This window comes from Urocitellus parryii, chromosome 5 (assembly GCF_045843805.1).
Source record: "Urocitellus parryii isolate mUroPar1 chromosome 5, mUroPar1.hap1, whole genome shotgun sequence".
Lineage (NCBI taxonomy): Eukaryota > Metazoa > Chordata > Mammalia > Rodentia > Sciuridae > Urocitellus > Urocitellus parryii.
In genome coordinates, this window is record NC_135535.1 from 15,464,828 (window position 1) to 15,488,265 (window position 23,438).

The 23,438-nt window shown below is 39.7% G+C and overlaps 1 protein-coding gene across 1 annotated transcript in view; it reads right to left on the bottom strand.

Moving 5' to 3' along the window:
- Positions 1 to 958: 958 nt before the first annotated feature.
- Positions 959 to 23,438, bottom strand: part of Polr3b (RNA polymerase III subunit B) — a 128,473-nt gene continuing 105,993 nt past the window's right edge. Inside the window, exons 24-28 of the mRNA XM_026397570.2 lie at positions 22,837 to 22,940; positions 22,044 to 22,210; positions 17,369 to 17,482; positions 13,347 to 13,520; positions 959 to 1,804 (exon numbers count right to left, since the gene is read on the bottom strand). Coding sequence (XP_026253355.2) covers positions 1,675 to 1,804; positions 13,347 to 13,520; positions 17,369 to 17,482; positions 22,044 to 22,210; positions 22,837 to 22,940 — 689 coding nt within the window. The 3' untranslated portion in view covers positions 959 to 1,674. The remainder of the gene's footprint in view (positions 1,805 to 13,346; positions 13,521 to 17,368; positions 17,483 to 22,043; positions 22,211 to 22,836; positions 22,941 to 23,438) is intronic.

The following is a 23,438-nucleotide window of genomic DNA, read 5'->3' on the forward strand; positions in this document are numbered from 1 at the left end:
CAGGGGTGCGTTCATGCTCTGTGACTGTCCGCCATGTCTTGACTTCCTGTGCGTGCTCCTTCAGGCAGAGGTCATGTCCTGCTCCAGTGCACATCACTGGATGATTAAATGACAGAAGTCTTTGTACCGTATCCAGGACACTGCTCTTTCCAAATGACCCTCTAGTATTCATGGATCTTATGTGCCACACGTGGCAGGACCACTGCGTCTTCAGTGGAGTTGGGAAATGCTGTTGCCTCAGTATAGGAGATGGTCAAGATCAACCCAGAAGACTCCTTAAATAGCCCACAAAGTACAGCATGACTGCACATATCAATTACAATCAATTATTAGTCATTTTTTGCACCATCAATTTTGAGAACGATAAAGCCAATCTAAGAGAAGGAGCAGCCAGTGCAGTAAGGATGTGGGCTATGAACTCCTTCTCCTACCCAGTTCCTGAAGCCAAGGCTGAGGAAGGCCTGCTCACTCACATGGCAGCCTCCATTTTGCTTGGGCTGTGGAGCCTTCCTGACTTCTACACTCTGATCACAAAGAAAACAAGGTGAGGCTGAGTTCTCAAGATATCCTGGGGAATTTAAACCCAAACCTTCAGAAGGTCCCAATACTCATTAGCTTGAGATGGCTACAGGTTTTGAGAAGGTCCTGTGGTAGGTCTGACTTGGTTAATATAGTTCCTCAACCTCATTTTGACACTGGAGCTTGATCCTTATTGGTATATAACACTTATTAACACTGTGTGGGCCATTTTCAATATGACACATTGGGAATGTCACCCCAGTCTATCTCTAAAAGCTTCTCAGACTCCTATTTTATAAATAATTCTTGGCATAAAAAATATTTATCCAGCTTCAGGACAGAGCAGTTAAGAGCAAAACAGACCAGGGCGAGGAAGGCTAACTGCAGAAGAGATTGGACAACTAACATCCTGACGGGAAATAACAAGACATTCCTGGAGTTCTGTTCAGACATTTAATAAACATTATTTTATGGTATGACTGAGGTTCAAAATAGTACAACTGGGTCCATAAGAAAAGTGATATTCCTGCTTACAAGAATATATTTATTGTATTTCCCCAAGATTTTTTTTGTAAATTTTTTTCACAAAGTTTGGGCGTGAGATGGCAAGATTTAATTGTTGGGAAAATTTATCCCCTCACAGAACCAGATAAGAAACCCAGCACTTTACGGATTCATCTCAGCTTCCCACAGCCCTGCTGCCTCCACACCCTGCTCACAATCACACACCTCAACTTGAGTCCAGGAATGAACTCAGGTGATTCTTCTCATCCTCAAAGGTTCCTGAGAACCTTAAGTTTTGTTAACCAGAAGATATCGTGGGGAATTTAAACCCAAACTTTCTTTTTAAGGAGTAAGGTCTCTCTACTGAGTAGATTTCAAGCTACAGATCATAAATAAAAGCTTATTTATCATGTCCACTGTGGATCCAATGCACTGCAGTCCATGTCATCAGCATTTCTCCCGTGGCTCAGGGCTCACTGATGAAGGCTGTCTAGTCAGTCTTCTAGAACAACAAAGCTTCTCCATCAGTTCTGTTTGTTTTTGAGAGAAAATAATCCCAGAAGTCGTTCTCAGAAACAGTTCTCAGTCCCTTCTGCTTTCCAAGGCATCAAACTTACCATCCACTGCTTTCACTCACCCACCTTCTCCATCTCATTCATTGTACTTGGACAGTTTTAACCTGGGGATAATGTTCATAGACTGCAGCTCCTGGAAGAGCAGCTTGCAGGCATACGGAATGCGGAGGGAAGACACGTGGCACGATGACTTGCAGTAATGGCACCTGAAACCCAAGTCAGCATGTGTCAGAAGGACAACCACTCAGAAATAAAGGCCTGCACATGGGAAGTGAGAACATGCTCTACCAAATTCTACTGTTGTATTAGTCAATTTTCTGTTCTTCAGTGTTCAGTCACATCATCAAATGTGCACATATGTGCCCAGAAAATAAAAGGAAACATCCAAGGAAGCAAACTAAAAAATAAAATAAACACCACTCCTTCCAGTTTTAAAAGCATACAACTTGAATCAGTTATTACCACATTTCTGGATCTTTCTTTGAAATGTGAAACATCTGTCCACATACTGTTTTGAAAGCACCCCAGAAATGTAAACTACTTGAAATTCATTCAGAATTAGATTTTTTTGCACTGGTGAGTTTTTAACTGATCCATTCAACCATCATGAATGTGATAACAATCTACTTTGACACTAGTATGTTAGTCTAAGTAAGGTGCTCAATAATTATAATTTGGTTCCTGTCATTGGGATACTCTAAGTCTGGTGGAAAGACCAGACTTTTGAAAAGACATCCAGTCAAATGCTAATTTTTCCAGTGACCTTCAGGTTTGGTCACTTCTATTAGTAATGGAAGCCACTGTATTATATAGTGTGCTGTCCCCTGTGCAAAGCTAAGAAGTGTGCATGTGCACACATATGTGTATTCCACTCACTCCTACAACAGCCCATGTTCCTAACCAGAATGCTGATCGGTCTTCCAAGTAGGATTTTCTTTTCTCTTCCGTTAGGAAGGAGTTAAATTTAGGTCTTAATGACTACAACTAAAGAAGGCTCCCTGGAGAGAAAGTGAACTATTCTTTCAGGTTTCAGACCAAACAGGACCTCACAAGAATGTTCACGACCACAGTATTTACAAAGCAGGACACTACACAAATGCCCACTAGCAATAGTTCTGTGATTATAGCATATTTATACAGAACACTGGGCAGCCATTAAATGTGCAGTGTAGACTCATTAATTAAAGGGAAGGTATCCAGGACACACTGCTAAATAGCACAGTCCCAAGCAGGGGCTCAGGTTGTTTCTGAGCCTCAAAAATCATATATAAAATTTTAAACTTTTTAAAAAGGGGTTTAAAATAGCATTTTCTACTATTTATTAGAATCCTGAAAGGGTTTATAATTTTAAAAAATTAAGTAAAAATTAAAGAACAAAAGGCAATCAGAGATGTTCCAAAGAATGGTCACTAAAATGTTAAGTAGTCATCTGTGAGTGGTGGGAATTAATGTGATTGGCATTTTTTGTAACATGAATATTTTACAATAAGCAAAGGTAAATTTTCTAAGCACCAAGATAAAATTTTTATTATTTTGGAGAAGAAAAACAAATATTGAGGCTGAGAATTTGAACATGGTGGTGAGTAACTAGTAACTACGTATAGACAGAACTTGGAGACAGTGGGAGAAGGATGAACCATCGTGGACACTGACATCAAGATGAAGGGACGGTTGGGTGCCTGCACACTGTGGTACCTGATCTACTGACAGTGATAATATTAACTTTTCTTAAAAGATCACCTAAGAAATTAAGGTGGGGTGCGGAGGATTCAGATGGCAGGCTAGAGGAAGACTGCATTCCTAGGTGCTATATGGCTGGGGATTAATGCAGCAGGGGTACTGCTTCTCTGTGAGGTGGGTGAAAGAGGAATTTCACTAAAACTTAATATTATTGGACAGTTAGAGTGTCCTAGAGACTCAGAAAATTAGATACATTAAACAAAGAAACAGACTACATTGAAGCCAAGTTGGTTGGGGCAGCAGCTGATTTAGCACAGAGAGTACAATGGACAGATTTAATATGGAAAAACCTGAGATCAGAAAAGCAGGCTGCCCTTAGCTGATCCAGAGGCTACACTGTGCACTGGTGCTTGAAAAGTGCCCTTTGTTTTCCAACTGGACTCAGAGAGCTGAGGTGGGAGCCACCTTGAGGTGGTCTCGCTACAGCTGTCACTATAGGAGTCAGAAGATCTGAGCTAACACAGCTACATTGCCCGGCCAGTGCCTTCTGCATAGCCTAGGGTATACCTAGCAGAATGAGAATTCAAGTCAGAAAAACAAAAGGAAATCCAACTAGGAGTCTGGTGGCTCACACGACAAGCTGAAGTGGGCTGGAATCTGAACCATGCAGGTGCGAATGTACTTGGACTAAGCCTGGGAAGCCTGGAAAGGCTGTATTCATGGACAGCCAATCCTTCAGTAGAATCCTCTGGAGGCTCCTGAGATCTAGACTCCCAACAGAGATTGGCAGCTGCCTGGCCAAGGGGTGTGTGGATTTAATCTCTCCAGAGCAGACTGTGCCAGCAAAGCCCCTGAGGCCTGATTAGACCTAAGACCCAGGCACTGGAACTCCACTCATAAAATTCTGCAGTGGCCCCACCCTGGAAGTACATCAATCTGTGCAAACAAAACTCTAACTGACATTACTTCCCACCCCATCCTGCCTCATACTGGAAAGAAGAGAAACTGAGAACTGTTTAAACCAGCTTCAGAATTAGGCCACTACAACTGGCAGCTTGGAAAGCAACACAAAAAAGAAGAGGTAACAACCCCAGCCCTCGCTCTCACTCTTAGTACATAGCCCAAGAAGAAATGGAAAGACAGTTGGGCACAGATAATGTCCAACTATTTCCACTGACTATTCTGTCCATCTCAGCGGAGATGATTCCATAATTTTTCATTAAGGATCTTTTCATTGTTGTTGTTTTGTTTTTGCTGTGCTGACTGGGTCTTGGACATATATACATATACATGTTTCTCTTTTCCTCATTTTCAGCATTTTTAAGATGTAGTTATTTTTCTTTGCCTTGTCCTCCGAGGGTTAGGTTTTTAGATTGGTATTGTTTTTCACTGATTTGATCTGTTTTTCTCTCTCTCTTTTTTCTGCTAATGGCTAAATTCTATTATTCTCTCACTCTACCTTTACTTTATTATTTCTATTTTCTCCTCCTTCCTTATAATAAATTATCTAATATAAATAATGTAACCATGTTACATCTCTTCTGCATCTATCTGATCATTTTCTGAAATTATGAACTCTTTTCTACTTTCCTATTATATCTTCCTTTCTCTTAATTAACTGCATTATTACCATCTTGTAGCACTAATTGGTTTATTAACAGAAGTTATTCTGTCCCACCATTAATGCTGTTGAAATTATTACTGCTGTGGATATATAGTAGACACCTGCTGTTTGCTTTAAGACAGATAATAATTCATGGTTACTTATTTTTGCTGTTGGCAATTGCTGATGCTACCCTTTCTGGTTTTTGTGGCAATTAACATTACAGATGTCATAGCAGGAACCAAGTATTTGGTTTAATACTGTATATTATTTTCATTGGTTGTTGCTATTGTTTGTTTCACCCTATGTGAGGTACTGGGAACCTATAGGGACACTACAAGATCACAGGGTAGAAACTCTGAATTAAACACAACCACAAGACAGTGTACCATGTTCCACTCACAAATTAATGACACCCAATCTTCAACTATACTTTAATACAAAACACTGAAGACACAAAACCCCAAACTAACAACCAGGCCCTCATGTCCCAGTTATGGACATCCACTGCTGTAGCACATACAGAGAGAAAGAACCCAAAGGCTGTGGACAACACACCTACAAAGTGGTCTCAATTCAGATCACTCTAGGACACTTTGGCAAGTGAAGACTATGCCCTAAAAAAATCTGTACATAAGAGTGGAAGAGAAATCTCCCCAACAGCTGCATAAAATCTAACACAGGAATATAAGAAATATGAAAAGGCAAGCTGACATGACACCTCCTAAAGTAAATGACCCACAAAACACAGTAGTAGATGAAATTCCAATAAAGAATTCAAAAGAATCATTATAAATGATCAATGAATTCCAAGAGAACACAGAACTGAGTGAATTAAGAAAATCAGTACAGAATATGGATGAGAAATTCAATAAGAAGATAGAAATACTGAAGAAGAACCAAACGGAAATCTTAGAAATGAAAGACAAAATAAATCAAAATGTTCAGCTAAAAATCTCTCTAATAGAGTAAACCACGCTGAAGGCAGAATCTCAGAGGTGGTAGACAAAGTGGCTCTCTTTGAACATTCAGACAGTATTAAAGAAATAAAATAAGTAACCATGATCAGAATATACAAGGACTCTGAGACAACATGAAGAGACCAAATTTAAGAATCACTTGAATTGAGGAGGGCTGTAGCTATGAAGTAATGGAATGGATAACCTCTTCAGGAAAATAATAACAGAACACTTTACAAACCTTCAGAATGAGATGGACATCCAGATAAAGGAGGCATTTAGAATCCCAAATAGACAAGATCAAAAAAGAACCTCTCCATGACACATTATAATTAAAATGCCTAAACATACAGAACAAGGATAGAATTTTAAAAGCTGCAAGAGAAAAACATCAAGTCACATTCAGAGGCAAGCCAATCAGAATCACTTCTGATTTCTCAGCACCGACTCTATAGGCCAGGATGGTTTGGAATGATGTGTTCCAAGTCCTGAGAGACCATAACTGTCATGATTATTAAACTGGCACTATAGAACTTACTTAAAGAAATATTGCACACAGAAGAAATTATAGAAACAAACCTCAGAGCTCACAGAAGAAGAAATCTCAATTGAAAACAGGATCAAATTAAACAGACAAAAAATCAAAATGGCAGGAATTAATCAACAACTCTATAATAACATTGAATATAAATGGTCTCAACTTTCCAATTAAAAGAGAAAAGCTGCTGGAATGGATTAAAAACAAGATCTAACATGTGATTTGCAAGAGATGCACCATATAGGCAAAAAGCCACAGGCTGAAAGTGAAGGATGAAAACTGATATACCATGTGAATGGAGACTGAAAACAATCAGGCATAGCTATGACACATCTGAAAAAGCAAATTTCACACCAAAACTAATCAGAAGATAAAAAGAAGTACACTTCATATTGGTAAAGGGAACAAAATCCAACAAGAAGATAAAATAATAATAAATATTTATGCCCCAAATATAGGTGCAACTAATTACATAAGAGACCCTACTCAAATTGAAGGACCAGACAGATCCCAGTAGAGTAATACTGGGTGATTTCAACACACTTCTCTCACTATTAGACAGGTCATCCAGAAATAAACTCAGTAAACATTCTTTGGACTTGAAAAGTATTATAAATCAAACAGATTTAACAGACATCTACAGAATATTTCATCCAACAACAGCTAAATACAGTTTTTCTTAGTGGCTCATGGAACCTTGTCCAAAATAGATCATATTTTAGGCCACAAAGCAATGCTTAGCAAATACAAAAAAACTGATATCATTCCTTGCATCTGATCAGAGCATAATGGAATGAAATTAAAAATCAACACAACCAAACCCTACAGAAATTATATAAATACACAGAGATTGAACAATACTCTTCTGAATGATGAATGAGTGATAAAAGAAATAGAAGGAGAAGTTAAAAAATTCTTAGACACAAATGAGAATAGTGATTTAATATATCAGAATCTCTGGGACGCTATGAAGACAACTCTAGGAGGAAAGTTTATAGCTATGAGTACCAACATAAGAAAATCAGAAAGAACCCAATGATGCATCTAAAGGCCTATATAGAACAAAGCAATTTCAAAACTAACAGAAGGAAGAAATGTTGTAAGATGTAAGAAATATTGTAAGATGAGAGCCAAAATTAATGAACTTGAGAAAAAAAATATAAAAGATCAATGAAACAAAGAGTTTCTTCTTTGAAAAGACAAACAAGATTGATAAGCCATTAACCAAACTAACCAAAAGGGAGAAAAACCAAATTAATAAAATTAGGGATGAAAAAGGAGAAATCACCACAGACACCTCAGAAATCTCATCAGGGACTATTTTGAAAACTTATACTCCAGTAAATTGGAAAATATAGAAGAAATGGATACATTTCTAGACATGCACAATCTGCCAAAACTGAATCAAGAGGACAAAGAAAACCTAAATAGACCAATAATTTGTAATGAGATATAGCAGTAATACAAAGCCTTCCAACAAAGAAAAGCCCAGGACCAGATGGATTCTCAGCTGAATTCTACCTTTAAAGAACTAATGCCAATACTCCTTAAATTATTCCATGAAATAGAAAGGGATGAAATATGTCCAAATTCATTCTATGAAACCAGTATCACACTCATACCAAAACCAGAAAAGGACACATCAAGGAAAGAAAACTACAGATCACATAAACTTAGATGCAAAAATATTTAATAAAATTATAGCAAATCATATTCAACAACTTATTAAGAAGATTATACACCACAATCAAGTTGCATTTATTCCAGAGATGCAAGGATGGTTTAATAGATGCAAATCAATAAATGTAATTCATCACATTAACAGAAGTAAGAACAAAAATCTCAATAGATGCAGAGAAGGCCTTTGCCAAAATTCAACACATATTCATGATAAAAACATGGAAAAAACTAGGAACAGAAGGAACCTATCTCAACATCATAAAGGCTATCTATAAAAAACCTGAGGTCAACCTCAGGGTAAATGGGAAAAAACTGCAAGCTTTTCCTTTAAAATCTGGAACAAGGATATCCACTCTCACCACTCCTATTTAATATAGAAACTCCAGCCTCTTTTGCAATGAGGCAAAAGAAAGAAATAAAAGGGATAAAAATAAGAAAGGAAGAAGTCAAATTATAACAATTTGCAGATAACATGATCCTGTATCTAGAAGATCCATAAAATTCCACTAAAGACTGCTAGCGCTAATAAACAAATTTGGCAAAGTGTACAAAATCAACATACAAAGATCAATAGCTTTCCTATATACCAACAATGAATCTCCTGAGAAAGAAATCAGGAAAACAATTCCATTCACAATAGCCTAAAAAAAACAAAATTAAACAAAACAAGATGTATACAATAAAAACTATAGAACATTTAAGAAAGAAATTGAAGAAGACCTCAGAAGATGAAAAGACTTCCATGTTCATGGATAGGCAGAATTAATATTGTAAAAATAGCCATATTACCAAAAGCAATATACAGATTCAATGCAATACACTTCAAAACACCAGTGACATTATTCAAAGATAGTCCTATAATTCATTTGAAAGAATAAAAGACCCAGAATAGCCAAAGTAACTCTAAGTCAAAAAAGCAATGCTGGAGGCATCACAATATCTGACTTCAATACTACAGAGCTATAGTAACAAAAACTGCATGGTAAAAATAGACACAGTCCAATGGTACAGAATAGAAGACACAAGGACAAACCCACATATCTATAGTCAACTGATCCTTGACAAAGGTGACAAAAACATACACTGGAGAAAAGTCAGCCTTTTTAACAAATGGTGCTGGGAAAACTAGTCATCCATATGTAGATCCTGCACAAAAAACAACTTGAAATGGATCAAAGCTTTCAGAGTTAGGCCAGTAACTGTGCAATTCCTAAAAGAAAACATAGGGTCAACACTCCAGCTTTTAGGCAGAGGCAATGACTTTCTCAATAGGATCCCTAAAGCTCAGGAAATAATGCCAAGAGTTAATAAATGCAACAGTATCAAATTAAAAAGCTTCTGCATGACAAAGAAAACAATTAGGCATGGGAAAGAGAACCCACAGAATAGGAGAAAATCTTCACTAGTTACTCTTCTGACAGAGGATTAATATCTAGAATATATAAAAGCTCAAAAAACTTTACACCAAAAAAATCAATAACTCAATTAATAAATGGGCAAGTGAATGAAACAGTCACTTCTCAAAAGTAGAAATACAAATGGCCAACAAATACATGAAAAAATGTTCAAAATCATTAGCAATTAGGGAAATGCAAATCAAATTACAGTGAGATTACATCTCACACCAGTCAGAATGGAAGTCATCAAGAATACAAATAACAAATTCTGGAGAGAATATGAAGAAAAAGGAACACTTTTACACTGTTTCTGGGACTGCAAATTAGTACAATCACTTTGGAAATCAGTATAGAGGCTTCTCAAAAGACTAGGCATGGAACTACCACGTGACCCAGTTATACTACTTCTCAGTATTTACCCTGAAGAATTAAAGTCATCTTACTACAGTGGTACATGCATACTCAATTTCACAGCAGTACAATTCATAATAGCCAAACTATGGAATCAGCTTAGATGTCCATTAAGGGATGAATGGATAAAGAAAATATGATACACACACACACACACACACACACACACACACAGACAAAATGGAGTTCTATTCATCCATAAAGAAAATGAAATCATGGCATTTGCAGGAAAATGGATGGGACTAAAGACCACACCATCATGTTAAGCAAAATAAGTCAAACTCCGAAGATTAAGGGTCATAAGTTTCCTGTCATATGTGGGAGCTAGAGAGGAAAAAGGAAAACAAATGTGGGGGTGGGTCTCCAAAAATATCAAAGGGAGATCAGTAAGGGAGAGGGACTGGGTGAGAGGTGGGGAGGGAGTGCTGGGGAGGGATATCAAATTATATTGTAATACTGTATACTTGTATAGATATGCAACAATAAATCCCATCAAGATGTACAACTATAATGTACCAATAAAAAATGTGGGGAAAAAATTACCTCTTTAATGCATCAGAATTTGGGAGCTCCAGTGGCGCAATCGGTTAGCGCGCAGTATTTATACAGAATTTAAGTATTATATCTTCAATGTGCCTGGGTGCATCTAATTTATTCAGGAATCATATTCATGATTTAATTTAACTGGGAAAGTGGACTGGACTGGGGTAACTGCTTGCTGATTTTCCTATCTGGTATATTACACTATAACCCCTATCTAAGTTTTTAAAAATAACTATATGTGCTGAATGTACATACACAATAGCCCATTACTAGCCCATGTACTCTGGATAGCACATTACTCTTCTCTATCTTTAAAAATTTCTCCATCATTTCAAATGTCCCAATACTGTGTGTATATACATATACGCACGTGTGTGTGTGTGTGTGTGTATGTGTGTGTAATTGCCTTTCCCTGATGGTAGACCAGAACAACATTAAAATAAACTGATTTTTTAGGACAAAGACAGCAAAAGAAGGTGGCTGTGGCTTCACTGAGAAATGACTGTCCAGTGAAATATCCTCTACGAGCTAATTATCTTAATAGGGACCCTCTTTTGTGACTTCTGCCCTTTGCATCTTCTGAGGACAACAGACTTGCTGTAAACCTCCCCATAGCAATGCCTTACTAATGTGCAAATCATCCACAAAGGCCTGTCCTAAGGTTCTGAATTGCTCTAATTACCCAGACTCCATTGTGCTACTCATTAAAAGGGCGACTTTCTCCAACCAACGCTGCACTCCCTCCTACACAACTTGGCAAACACGGTCAGGTAATGATGGGAAAAATGACAGCATCATTATGCTGCTCTGCCAGAAAGCAGCGCACAAGGAGGCAGCTAGACTACCAAATACATCAGGAGTCTTTCTGTGGCATCAAGGGCATAGGCTGCTCAAAATCAAACACATGGTACAGCAAGGTCTGCTTAATTGTAGCAAAGACCCTCGAACTGCATAACCTCATCTAGTCCTCTGTCAAAGTCTTCACAGACTATACACACTAACATACAAACTTCAAACTCAGGCACTGCCGTGTCATGTGTGTGATCTACATGTGAAACAGATAGGAAAGAAAAGAATAGTGCAGAAATCACCGCTAAGCACAGGTTTTCCCATTTGCCTTGGTTTAACTGAGTGCCCAGGGAGGAGAGGGGAAGCTTTCAAAGTATGTAAGTGAACCTGGTTTACTGCTTTTCCCCCATTCAGTGGAGATGGAGAATGCAAAAAGGAAAAGAAAATGAAACAATTCTTGAAGTTTCATGACTACTGTTTTTAATGAAATGACTCTCTGTCCTTTCAAAGTAAATTACTTAAAAATCCTTGTGCCAAATTTGAACATAGTGGAACTCGGTTCCCGGCATCTTCCTATTATGCTATTTCTTTTCTTTCTTTTTTTTAGTTACACAGCCCAGACTATGAAAAGCAAGCTCAATATGCATTTCAAAAGACAAATAGACATCTCAGGACTGAAACAAACCCCCATCTCATTGATATAAGAAAAAGCCAGGCTTATTCTGGGAAGAATGTCGCCCCATCTCTGCAACCTTATGAAAAGAATGAACTGCAAGTGGCCACCCCTTCTTCTGTTAGTTCCTAAAATGCAATTTCTTCATGGACAGGACTCATAGACTCCTCTACACCAGTCATAAAATAATTTGCTAAAAGGTTTTACATTTAACTAGCAAGGTACGCTCTGTGTCCTCAGAAGCCCCCTTGTTCTGATTCTTCATCAGCTTTATTCAATCAAGACATTGGCAGCTGAGGATGGTAAGAGGTTGGGAAGGAGGCTCTGGGAAGGACTCAGTGGGGGAAAAGATGGCCTGTGTACTCCTAAAGCCCAGCAATGAATGCTCACTGTTGTGGGGGTGGTCCCATCCTAGGAAGAGCAGCTTTGGAGAGGGTAGCTGAGGGCTGCTGAGGGTGTGGTGGCTACCTCCCATCCCTGCCTGCACTCTGCTAGATCTTGTCTCAGCAGAAGAGGGAGGGGAGACTGGGCACCACAGGTTCCCTTGCCTATGGGGACGAGTGGGGTCATGAATAACCTTAAATAAAGCTTCATGTTCTTTGGTGGCAGAGCAGAACCACTTACCATAGAAAGGTGCTGCTATTGCAAAAACAAACTGGGGAGTGTCATTCTCTAAGATGGCCTTTGTGTACCAAAAATAATTTCTTTATAAACTGCATTACTCATTGGCAATCTGACAAATGCAGGGTTATCATTTATCAATTATTGTTTTATGAAGCACCCACCAAATCCCAGGCTGAAGAAGTGAAGATCAACAAGACCACATGATCAGAATGAATGGAAGAAAAGCTCTTTTTAAGCAGCCCTCATCTACCTTGCTCACTCTGTACCGCTGGAGCCCAGAGCACTGTCAAATAGCAGATACTCCGCAAGTTTGCTGAATGACTGATTGAGACAGACATGCATTCTGCCCTCATGAAGTGAACAGTTCAAATGTGAAGCAGCTTGCCATGCTGGAGTACACTACAGGTTAGGATCAGGCCACCAGGTCTTGGTCCTGGCTCTGTCACCATATGCTCTAAGACCTGAGGCAACATATTTGGTTCACTGTGTCTGAAGATAAAAACAAGGACTTTTGACACAATTTTCCCACAAAGTTTCTTTAACAGATTGTAAATTCTAACATCTAACAATGTATCTTCTTGGAGTTTTTCAGGAGGATAGTGCTGTAAAATATACTTGAGATAATATTAAAAAGAAGATGAAGTCTCTATTCCTTGGGAATGGTATAGAAAACAGATCATTATGCAGACAGATGACACACACAGAATGCCCAATCACAGGAAGGCAAGGATAGGGAGGACACCCTAGATTAAAGGCCAAGACTGGAGAACATGTGGGTATGATCCAGGGACAATTCTTGAGCTATGATTTTAGAGAAAAGGGGTATGACATAAGAGACTATATCCACTTACCAGCCGGAATACCCCAGAAGTCCACACTGCCCACAGACATCAACCTCAAAGGCATCACTTGAAATCATTAGTCTCTCTAGCAGAAGCATACTGGCTCCATAGCCAATTAAACAGTCACGTTCCATTTCTCCAAGACGCAAGCCACCATCACGAGATCGCCCTTCAGTGGGCTGCCTTTGAAACAAGTTATTGGACAAATATATTATTACCTTATTAAACAAACAAGGAGGTAGCACCCCACAGAGACTAAGAACATGATGCTTTGGAGCAGGGTTCACCTGGATCTGGTCATGTATTGTACAGGAAACTTGAGCATGCTGCTCAGCCTTACCTTTTTAAAAAAGCACTTAAGAGTAATGTTATGGCTTAGATCTGGACTGTGCCCTGAAAAACTCACATGATGATGCAGCAGTGTTTAAAGGTGAAAAGACTGGATTACTAGGGCTATAACCTCATTAGTGGGTTTACCATTTGACAGATTCATAATTGGAATGGACTACTGGATGGTAACTGTGGGCAGGTGGGGTGTGGCTGGAAGAAGTAGGTCACTGAGAGCATGTCACTGGGGATCACATCTTGTTCCTAAGTCCTTGGGTATGTGCACCCTTTCTCTCCTTTCTGGCTGCCATAAGCTGAGCAGCTTTCCTATACCATGCTCTCTCTATGATGTTCTGTCTCCCCTTAGGCCCAGAGCAATGGAGTTGGCTGCCCATGGAGTGAACCTCATAACCATAAGCCAAAATAAATCTTTCCTCCTCTAAGTTGTTCTTGTCAGGTATTTGGCCACAGTGACGAAAGCTGCCTAACACAAATACCTAACCAAAGAGCCTCAAATAAGAAAAGAAGTAACTTGGTGGTTGTTGTTATTAAATAAAAACAACATAATTATATATAATATTTATTATATGACACAATACTCCACTAATGTACAATCACATGAAACACCAGTGCTAGCATTACTACCACCATCATTATCATTGTTATTAGGACAGTGCAATGTTCAAATCAGGGAACAATGCCTTTGAGTGTTTTCCAGAGATATCTTGGTACTCTGTTATTTAAAATCATGAAAAATTATGAAGAATAGACTGTGGAAGAAGAATGGTTTCCAATAGTTACTGCCATAGTTTGAGGGCTTGTTAGTCTCTTGAATGAACTGTGTGGTTTATATATATACTGAGTTGAAGAATAAAAGGTTAAGAATCCAAGATCCAGAGATGTAGATAAAATTAGAGATTCTGAACAATTTAGGCAACTCTGCCTTGAAAATGATCACACAAATCACTTTGGGGAGGGTGGAGAAGTGAGCTCTGTGGCTAGCTTATTTTACGACACTTCTGAGGGGTGTTCTGTGAGGGAACCATGAACTCAGGGTCATGCCTGCTTTACTCCACAGCATTTTTTCTTCTTTGTTGTTGCCACAGGTCTCCTAAAGTATTATGAAGGTGAATACAGTACCTGCCAACACACGCTGAAATTTTAAAATTGTCTTTGTTCTGATTACTACCTTGACAATGTCAACCTCTCTTCTATTTTCTACAATTTTAAGCACATGTATGCCTATTATTTCAACAGACATGTGCATTTGTTCAGTTTGATGCTCAAGGGATTAAATCACCCATGTTTCTTTCTTGGTTGGGAAAAAAACAAAACCAAAAACACTAATAGCACCATTTTTCCTCTTTCTACGCATACCATCCAAATAATGCTCAGTGCCAGTAGGAAGGGGACCAGGTTTTTAACTGAGCATCTTCTACAGATTGGTGCTATATACATGCTGTATTTACCAGTACTCTGTGACATAGGTATAATCACCTTCACTTTGTATATGAGAAAAATAAAAGCTGAGACACTGTCCAAGCTGATGTGGAGATGAGATCACATCACATCTACCATCTGGTTCTCCCCCCCCCACACACTACTAATAATCTGAGCTGGGAGCTCTTTGTTGTGGGGTGTCTCATGCACTGTAGGACATTTAATAGCATCCCTGGTGTCTCTACACACTAGATAACAGTACCTCCCTCCCTATTCCCAAGTTGTGACAACCAAAAACATCTCTAGACATCATCAAATATTCCCAGGGGTTGGAGGTGGGGGGCAAAATAGCTCAGCTAAGAACCACTGCTCTAGACAAAATTTCTCCAAGTGGAAAAAATGGTCCTAAGAAGATGCAATACTTAGCTTACCAAAGTTATTCCTTGAATTTGCAGGGGACTGGTTCTAGGACCCCTGTGGATAACAAAATCCACAGAAACCTATACACACCTTTCACATACAGTCATGCAGGGCTCAACAATGGGGTACAGGGTACAGGTCTGGGAAATGCAATGTCAGGGGATCCCATTGTTGTACAAACATCATAGAGTACACTTATCCAAACCTATGATACAGTCTACTTATTACACATCTAGGCTTACGGGGTGTGTATGCATGTGTATACATAATATAGCTCCCTCCTCCTCCTCCTCCTCCTCCTCCTCAGAGAAGTGAAGAACAAACACAGGACTAAATATGGCACAAGAGAAATGATGCAGTCCACAGACCCAGTAAACACAAGAAGTCCACAGCTGCTGCTCGTGGCATACATGGCATACATGTATACATGCTTTACGGTACATTTTTAAAAAAATTTTTTTTAATATTTATTTTTTAGTTTTCGGTGGACACAATGTCTTTGTTTGTATGTGGTGCTGAGGATTGAACCTGGGCCGCACGCATGCCAGGCGAGCGCGCTACCGCTTGAGCCACATCCCCAGCCCCACGGTACATTTATTTTATGAGAAGAAGGAGTACACTCTAAAGTAATGGAAAGAGCATAGAGCATATGTAAAGCAGTTACATAGTTGTCTCTTATCACTATCAGGAATTGTGCATTCTATGTAAGTGTTCAGTGCAATGCTTTTACAGGACCAGCAGCACAGGTTTGTTTACATCAGCATCACCACAAACATGTGAGTATGTGCTGAGCTACAATGTTACCATGGCTACAATGTCACTGGGCAATAGGAATTTTCCATGTCCATTATAATCTTAAGGGACCACCACTGTATACGTGGTCCATCATTGACCGAAATGTCGTCACGCAGCATATTTTACAGTCTCTGTATGTTACTTATAATACTAGTAGAATGCAAGATATGTAAACAGGTGCTATACTATATTGATTAGAGAATAAGGACAAGAAAAAGTCTGTACATGTTCAGCACAGACACAATTTTTTCCCTCAAAAAATTTTTTTTCTTTTTCTTTTTCTTTTTTTTTTTTTTTTGCAGTCCAGGGATTGAACCCAGGGCTTCACGCATGCTAGATGTCATGGTCTAGATCTGGAGTATCCCCTGAAAATCATATTTTGAAAGCATGATCCCCAATGCAGCAAGATTCAGAGGTAGGGATTTTAAGCAATAATGAGAGCTGGAACCTCAACAGTGGATTAATCCATTTGAAGATTAATAACCTGAATGGACTACTGGGTGGTTAAGTATAGACAGATGGGATGTAGCTGGAAGCAGGTCACAGGGATATGACCTTGGGAACTATATTTTTGTCCCTGGCTTATGCTGCAAGTCTCTATATCCCTGCTACCTGGCTGCCAAGAGTTGAGCAGCTTTCCTCTGACACACCCTCTGCCATGATGTTCTGCCTCATTGCAGGCCCAGAGCAAAGGAACTAGCTGACCATGAACTTGATTCTCTGAAACTATGTGTGGGTATATATGTTCTTACCTTCTAATATATAAACATTTCTGAAAAGGACCACATTTAAAGTGGTACACAGTAAATGGTTGTATTAGGAGACTGTGGCAAGACTTCAATGGCTTTGCTCTTGAGCCTGTGAAATGATTTTTAATCAGCTGCTTTTTCATGTTGGTAGTATATATGATTTTTATTAAGCCCATACCCTACATTTTGACATTTCAAGAAAACAGAAATTTCCATGAGTCTACTTTTTGCCTTATGGAGAAAATGCAAGACTGTTTTGACTTGCATAATAAGCTCTTTTTGTAAGTGCTTCTCTCTTACCTGGTAAGGACGGCTCGTGGTCCCCGGGCCCGGGCATGCATTTTATCCAGCACCATGTGTTTCAGTTTCTGATAGTACACAGGACCGAAATAGATGTAAGCTTCCAAAGGCTCTCTGAAAGAAAAGTCAGAGTTTGGGGTTAAGAAACTAGGTTTGAACTGGGCATGGTGGTGTGTACCTGTAATCCCTGCAGCCCAAGTGGCTAAGGTGGTTAAGGCAGAAGGGTCACAAATTCAAAGACAGTACTTAGCAAGACCCTGTCTCAAAAAATAAAATATAAAAAGAGCTGGGGATGTGGCTCAGTGGTTAACTGCCCCTGGGTTCAATCCCTCATACCAAAAAGCAGCTAAAGAGGTTGTGAAGCTGTGTGCAGATTTTCTCCTCTCACTGTCCTTTCTTGCCTGGACTACCACAACCCATCTCATGATTCTCCCTATTTTCACTTTTATACCCTGACAATCTATTCTTCACATAATAAACAGGGGTGAGTCCCTCTAAAATGTAATATTTTGCTCTAAACTTCCCATATCATTTCTCATCACACTAAGAATCAATATTGCCAAGATTCTTTATAATAGCCAGAAGAGCAAACATAATCCAGCACCTGCCTGCCTCAATTTCACTTTCTATTCTCTCATGGCTCATTCTCCAACAATGCTGACCTCTTTATTCCTCAAATGCAAAATGCTGTCCATGTCTCAGGGCGTTTGCATGTATTGTTTTCTTTGCCTGAACATTCTCCCATCAGGTATTCACATGACTCGTCAACAGCACACCACCTCAGAGAGCCTTTCCCTTATCACCTTTTCCAAAGGAGAGTTTTACTTCCCCTGCAGCACTGCCACCCACCCAGCTGACTCTACATGTAGTGCACTTTCACCTTTTGCTACTATAGTATTTTTAATAACTTCTTTGGTTATTGCCTGTCTTCCCTACAATAAGTAAACTGCAAGGATGAGCTCTCTGTCTCCTTTGCCACTGTGGCTCCAGCACCTCTAATAGTCTAGTACAGGTGCTCAATAAATGTCATATAACTTATTTAATGAATCTTTAGAAAAACTGCAGTAAGAGTTGAAAAAGAGTGAACATACACATACTTTGACAAAAAAAAAAAAAACCTTTTGTTTTTAATCTAGAACAAGAAAAACTAAGGCATTGATGCCTTTGAAGCATTTGCGACATCCTTCCTCAAAAGAAAGAAAGCACCTATTACCTGCCACACAATCCACACAACTATCTAAGGAGTATTGTCACACCTGTTCTGAAGATGAAGCAATAAAGCCAGGGTGCAGAGATTCTCCAGATGTCTGAGAGGAGGATCTGAGAGGAGAAGACGCGGCTAGTGAGTGGTGTAGTATGGATTCACATTCAGAGCTCGCCTGCCTCACCAGCCTACCTCGAAACACACACAAATACATTTTGAGCCACAGTGGGATCTTAACTGAGAAGAGCAAAGCAAGCCCCAGACTCAGCAGTGAGGCAACTGCACATACTCAGCAATGCCCAAGTGGAGTACTACCAATACCTTGGCGCCAATAGCAAAGGCTTGAGGAGCCATCAAGTCACTCTGCTGGCTTAAGCCCCACCAGACTCTGGGGGTCACACAATGCAGTGGAAGGTGCAATGGTGAGGGAATCCAGAGACCCTGTTCCTGTCCCAGGTCTGTTGCACAGAAACAGGAAGACTTCTCTGTTTTCTTGGTTATAAAACAAGGTCAGCCAAAGGTTACTTCTAGTTCTAATGACTGATTCTAATCCTCAGTAACGTGGCTGCTCAGGGTAGAATTTATGGAGCTCCATGCTACTGCATTATCAACAGAATAAACAAATAATTTTTCCACCTCACTATATTCAACAATAAACACAGGATATATATTTTGAACTAAAAGGCTGAACAGTACTTCTCAAACTTTGCCATGGAGGGCTGGGGTGCAGCTTAGTAGTAGAGTGCCTATCTAACATGCACAAAGCATTGGATTCCATTCCCAGCACCACACAAGAAAAGCAAAAACAAACAAAAATACTCTGCCATGGAGATAAATAGCAAAGAAATGAAAACTCTGGCTGGGGGTGTCTGGGAGGCAGTGTGGCTGGGGACATAGACTGAAGCTGCCCAAGCACACAGGATATGACCACCCAGATCTGTCAGTATAGTTACTGATATACAATCAAGAAGCTCCACCAGGGCTGGGGATGTGGCTCAAGCGGTAGCGCGCTTGCCTGGCATGCGTGCGGCCCGGGTCCGAGCCTCAGCACCACACACCAACAAAGATGTTGTGTCCGCCGAGAACTAAAAAATAAATATTAAAAAAATCTCTCTCTCTCTCTCTCTCTCTCTCTCTCTCTCTCTCTCTCTCTCTCTCTCTCTCCCCTCTCTCCCCTCTCTCACTCTCTCTTTAAAAAAAAAAAAAAAAAAGAAGCTCCACCAAATTGGTCCTGAGGTTTTTGTATACTTTCTGGTCAACACCTGCATTATTTCTGGGTGGAGCCTAAGATGATTGGTTTATCAAAGACAACTGTGTTTTGATATGGACCTTTAGCTATTTTACTGAACCATTTTTGAAATGGACTATTGGTCTTTTCCTGAAATGTGATTTTCTCTAACGTTTGAGGAGGAGGCACCTAAAGAAATCCCTACTGTTACTGGACAGACCATTTTAAAAAGCACTCCATATTTTTAACAGCTAAGGATGTGGGCATGTTAATGACATCTGGAGAGTCTCTGCACCCTGCAATTAGGCTCTGTCCTCCTGTACTTCCAGCCGAGCTTCACCTGCCCCCAAGGAGCTCACAACCTTGGAACAACAGTATAAGCACTGTGTCCCTGGATTTGAGCTGGCACAAGATACCTAACTGTATCTTAATTTAAGCAACTGATTTGATCCTTTAAAACCCACTGTGAGTCAAAACAATTGTAAGCACCTGTTTCTCACCAGTTGACAGGGAGAGCCCTTGCTGGGTGAGTTGGCCTTTGCCCTCTCCAATCTACTTAGCCCCCTCACATGGAAGCTAGCTGCTCTCTTCCAGTTCTCAGAACTTACTAATTTCTTTCTCTAGAAAGATGCTGAACATATTTTTTCCTCTGTATCAAACTTTCCAAGTGGCCTATCCTCCTCATCTCAGCTTAAATATCTGTCTTATCTCAAATATTCGCCTGCTCACAGGCATCTTCTAATCTCTCCTTTGTCTTCATTTTGGAGAGACCTATTTTTGGGTGGATCTACTTCTTTGCATTTCTTCATTTAACAAGCACCTCTAAGATAAATGGATAAAAAAAAATGTGGCATATACACAATGGAATTTTACTCAGCAATAAAAGAGAATATAATCATGGCATTTGCAGGTAAATGAATGGCGTTGGAGAAGATAATGCTAAGTGAAGTTAGTCAATCCCCCAAAACCAAATGCCTAATGTTTTCTCTGATATAAGGAGGCTGATTCATAGTGGGGTAGGGAGGGGGAACATGGGAGGAATAGATGAACTCTAGATCGATCGGGTAGAGGGGTAGGAGGGAAATGGAGGGGGCAGGGGGTTAGCAATGAGGGTGGAATGTGATGGACATCATTATTCAAAGTACATGTATGAAGACATCAATTGGTGTCAACATACTTTATATACAACCAGAGATATGAAAAATTGTGCTCTATATGTGTAATAAGAATTGTATTGCATTCTGCTGTCATTAATTTTTTAAAAAATCAATTAAAAAAAAAAAACAAGCACCTCTAGAGCACCTGCTGTGTGTCAGACCCTGTGCTAGCATGGGAACTAGAATACTAAAGAGACCAAGAGCCCAGAGTGCTACAGAGGGCAATGAGGGACAATATGACAGTAAGGGGTGGCAGTCATATTTGGCCCCACTGAGAAGTTGCCTTTTGTGTATTTTTAAATGTCTAATAACAAATTTAAATGGTCAGCTCTCAAGCAAAGGGACCATGTCTATTTTGTTTACTTTTATACATTTGATGCCAATGGATAAAGAAATGTGGCATATATACACAATGGAATTTTGTTTACTTTTATACATTTGATGCCAAACGCATATTAAATGTTTAACACAACTTTAGACCTCAGGCCACATATCAAAGTACCAATTGTCTGATAGTCAAATAAATGTAGAGTAAGTCCAACAGTTAAGGGAAACCCTCTGCATTATATACGATTGAGGTGTTTCATATTTTGTTAAATTAAATCTTTTCTACTTTTAAAATTATAACCATTCCAATAGCCCTCTTCAATTTATCAGTTTTCTAAATTTTCATTTTCTTTAAGCAGCAAAGAGGTGTTTATTACGAGCTAGCCCAGTCCTCCTCCGCGTGCACACAGCAACTGGTGACACTGAGAGGCCTACATTTTCATTTTTTTATATCAGAATTCTTGAAACAGTAAAGTTTTATTCTTTAAACCTTAATGCTCAATCCTTAAATCATACTTCTTTCTTTGAGATGGGGTCTTGCTCTGTTGCCTAGCTTGGACTCAAATTTTGGGGCTTGAGTGATCCTCCCACCCCAGTCTCCTGAGTAGCTGGGACTGTAGGCATGCACCATCATGCCCAGTTTTGAAGTACACTCTTTAAGGTATACTGACAGAATACACCTTAAGGGCTCTTAACCTTCTATTATAATACAACCATTCCTTTTTTTTTTTTTTGAAAGTGGCTCAACAGCATACTCACCCTGTGATGCCAGATGTGACATAGTCCTTCCCTAAGTAGTTATAACCATGGCGAACGAGGTCCTCACATACATCCTTCACTTTACTCCCTCCGAATGCAGTACCGTAGTGGAACCTGCCATCTAACACACCCGCCTTGCCGGCCAGCAGCTCAATTAACTTTCCCACCTGTGGGATGTGAACAAATTAAGTAAGTAACTCCCTGTGGTACAGGAATTCTCTTTGCTTATTTATCTCTGGCTTATTCTCCCAACAGGATATGGGACTACCACAATTAATAACAATGATAAATTAACAGCAGCAGTATTCATTGATCTCTTGCTGTGTGACACATTCTACTGAAACAGCTTGACATGTATGGTGTAATTCTCTACATCTCAAACACCTTACAAGTTAGGTAACATTATTCCCTCAGTTTCCAGATGAGGAAACTGAAGTAAAGGAATAAAGTGACTTGTCCAATGCCATCGGCCAGTAAGAGGGGGAGCCAGGAGAACAGCCAAGTGGCCTTGAAAGGGAGACTCACATAGATTTGGTGTAAGGGGCTCTCTGCAGAAGGCTAATAAGTACCTCACTCAGAAGACTCCAGTTGTGCAAGTGAGCTCCTTTTTCTCTGTAGAAGAGAGTGGCCCAGAACTGCCAGGGACTAGGAGCTTGTTTATCCAGCAGGGGGTCAAAGGAATCTTTTTAAAACTCAGTTTCAGGGTCTCATCACCTCCACTTACTACAACTAAACTAACTGCCTGCTTTCTTCCTTAAAAGCTGTGCCTCTCAAAAGCCTAAAGGTAACTGACCGTCATTCTCGATGGGAAGCCATGTGGGTTCATTATGATGTCCGGACAGATGCCAGAATCACAAAATGGCATATCCTCCTGGGGGACGATCAAACCACAAACACCTGGGGGAGAGAAGATTTCATGCAACATAAAGCAAACTGGCAGAAAAAAGAATACAGTACTTAATTGGGATCTTCCTGCTGCTATCTCTATTTCTACTGCTTTAAAATTTGCCCTATCGTCTCTATCAAGAATAACAAAAGCAATTTCCAGCAATCCTGTTAGACAGTCAAAAATGACTCTCCTTGCAGAAAAGAACTGCAGCCTGTGGACTGTCCTGCTGGCGTGATACACAATGATGCTGTCAGGCTGCTTGCCCACCCTCCTGTGCCACGAAGACCAAAGAGCAGCAATTCCCTGGGACCTGAGCCGAAGTCCCTGAAGCTTTAAATCGGCAACAATCTTGCTCCTTGCCAGTTAGGCTGTGATCTGTGAGGTTCTACACCCAAATTACAGGAATCCAACACAGAACTGATTGAACAAGAGGGGCATGTAAAATATAGTTTTAAAAAACTGTGGCTGATATTCACAGAACTGGCTGGTTGGCTGATTCTTGCCAG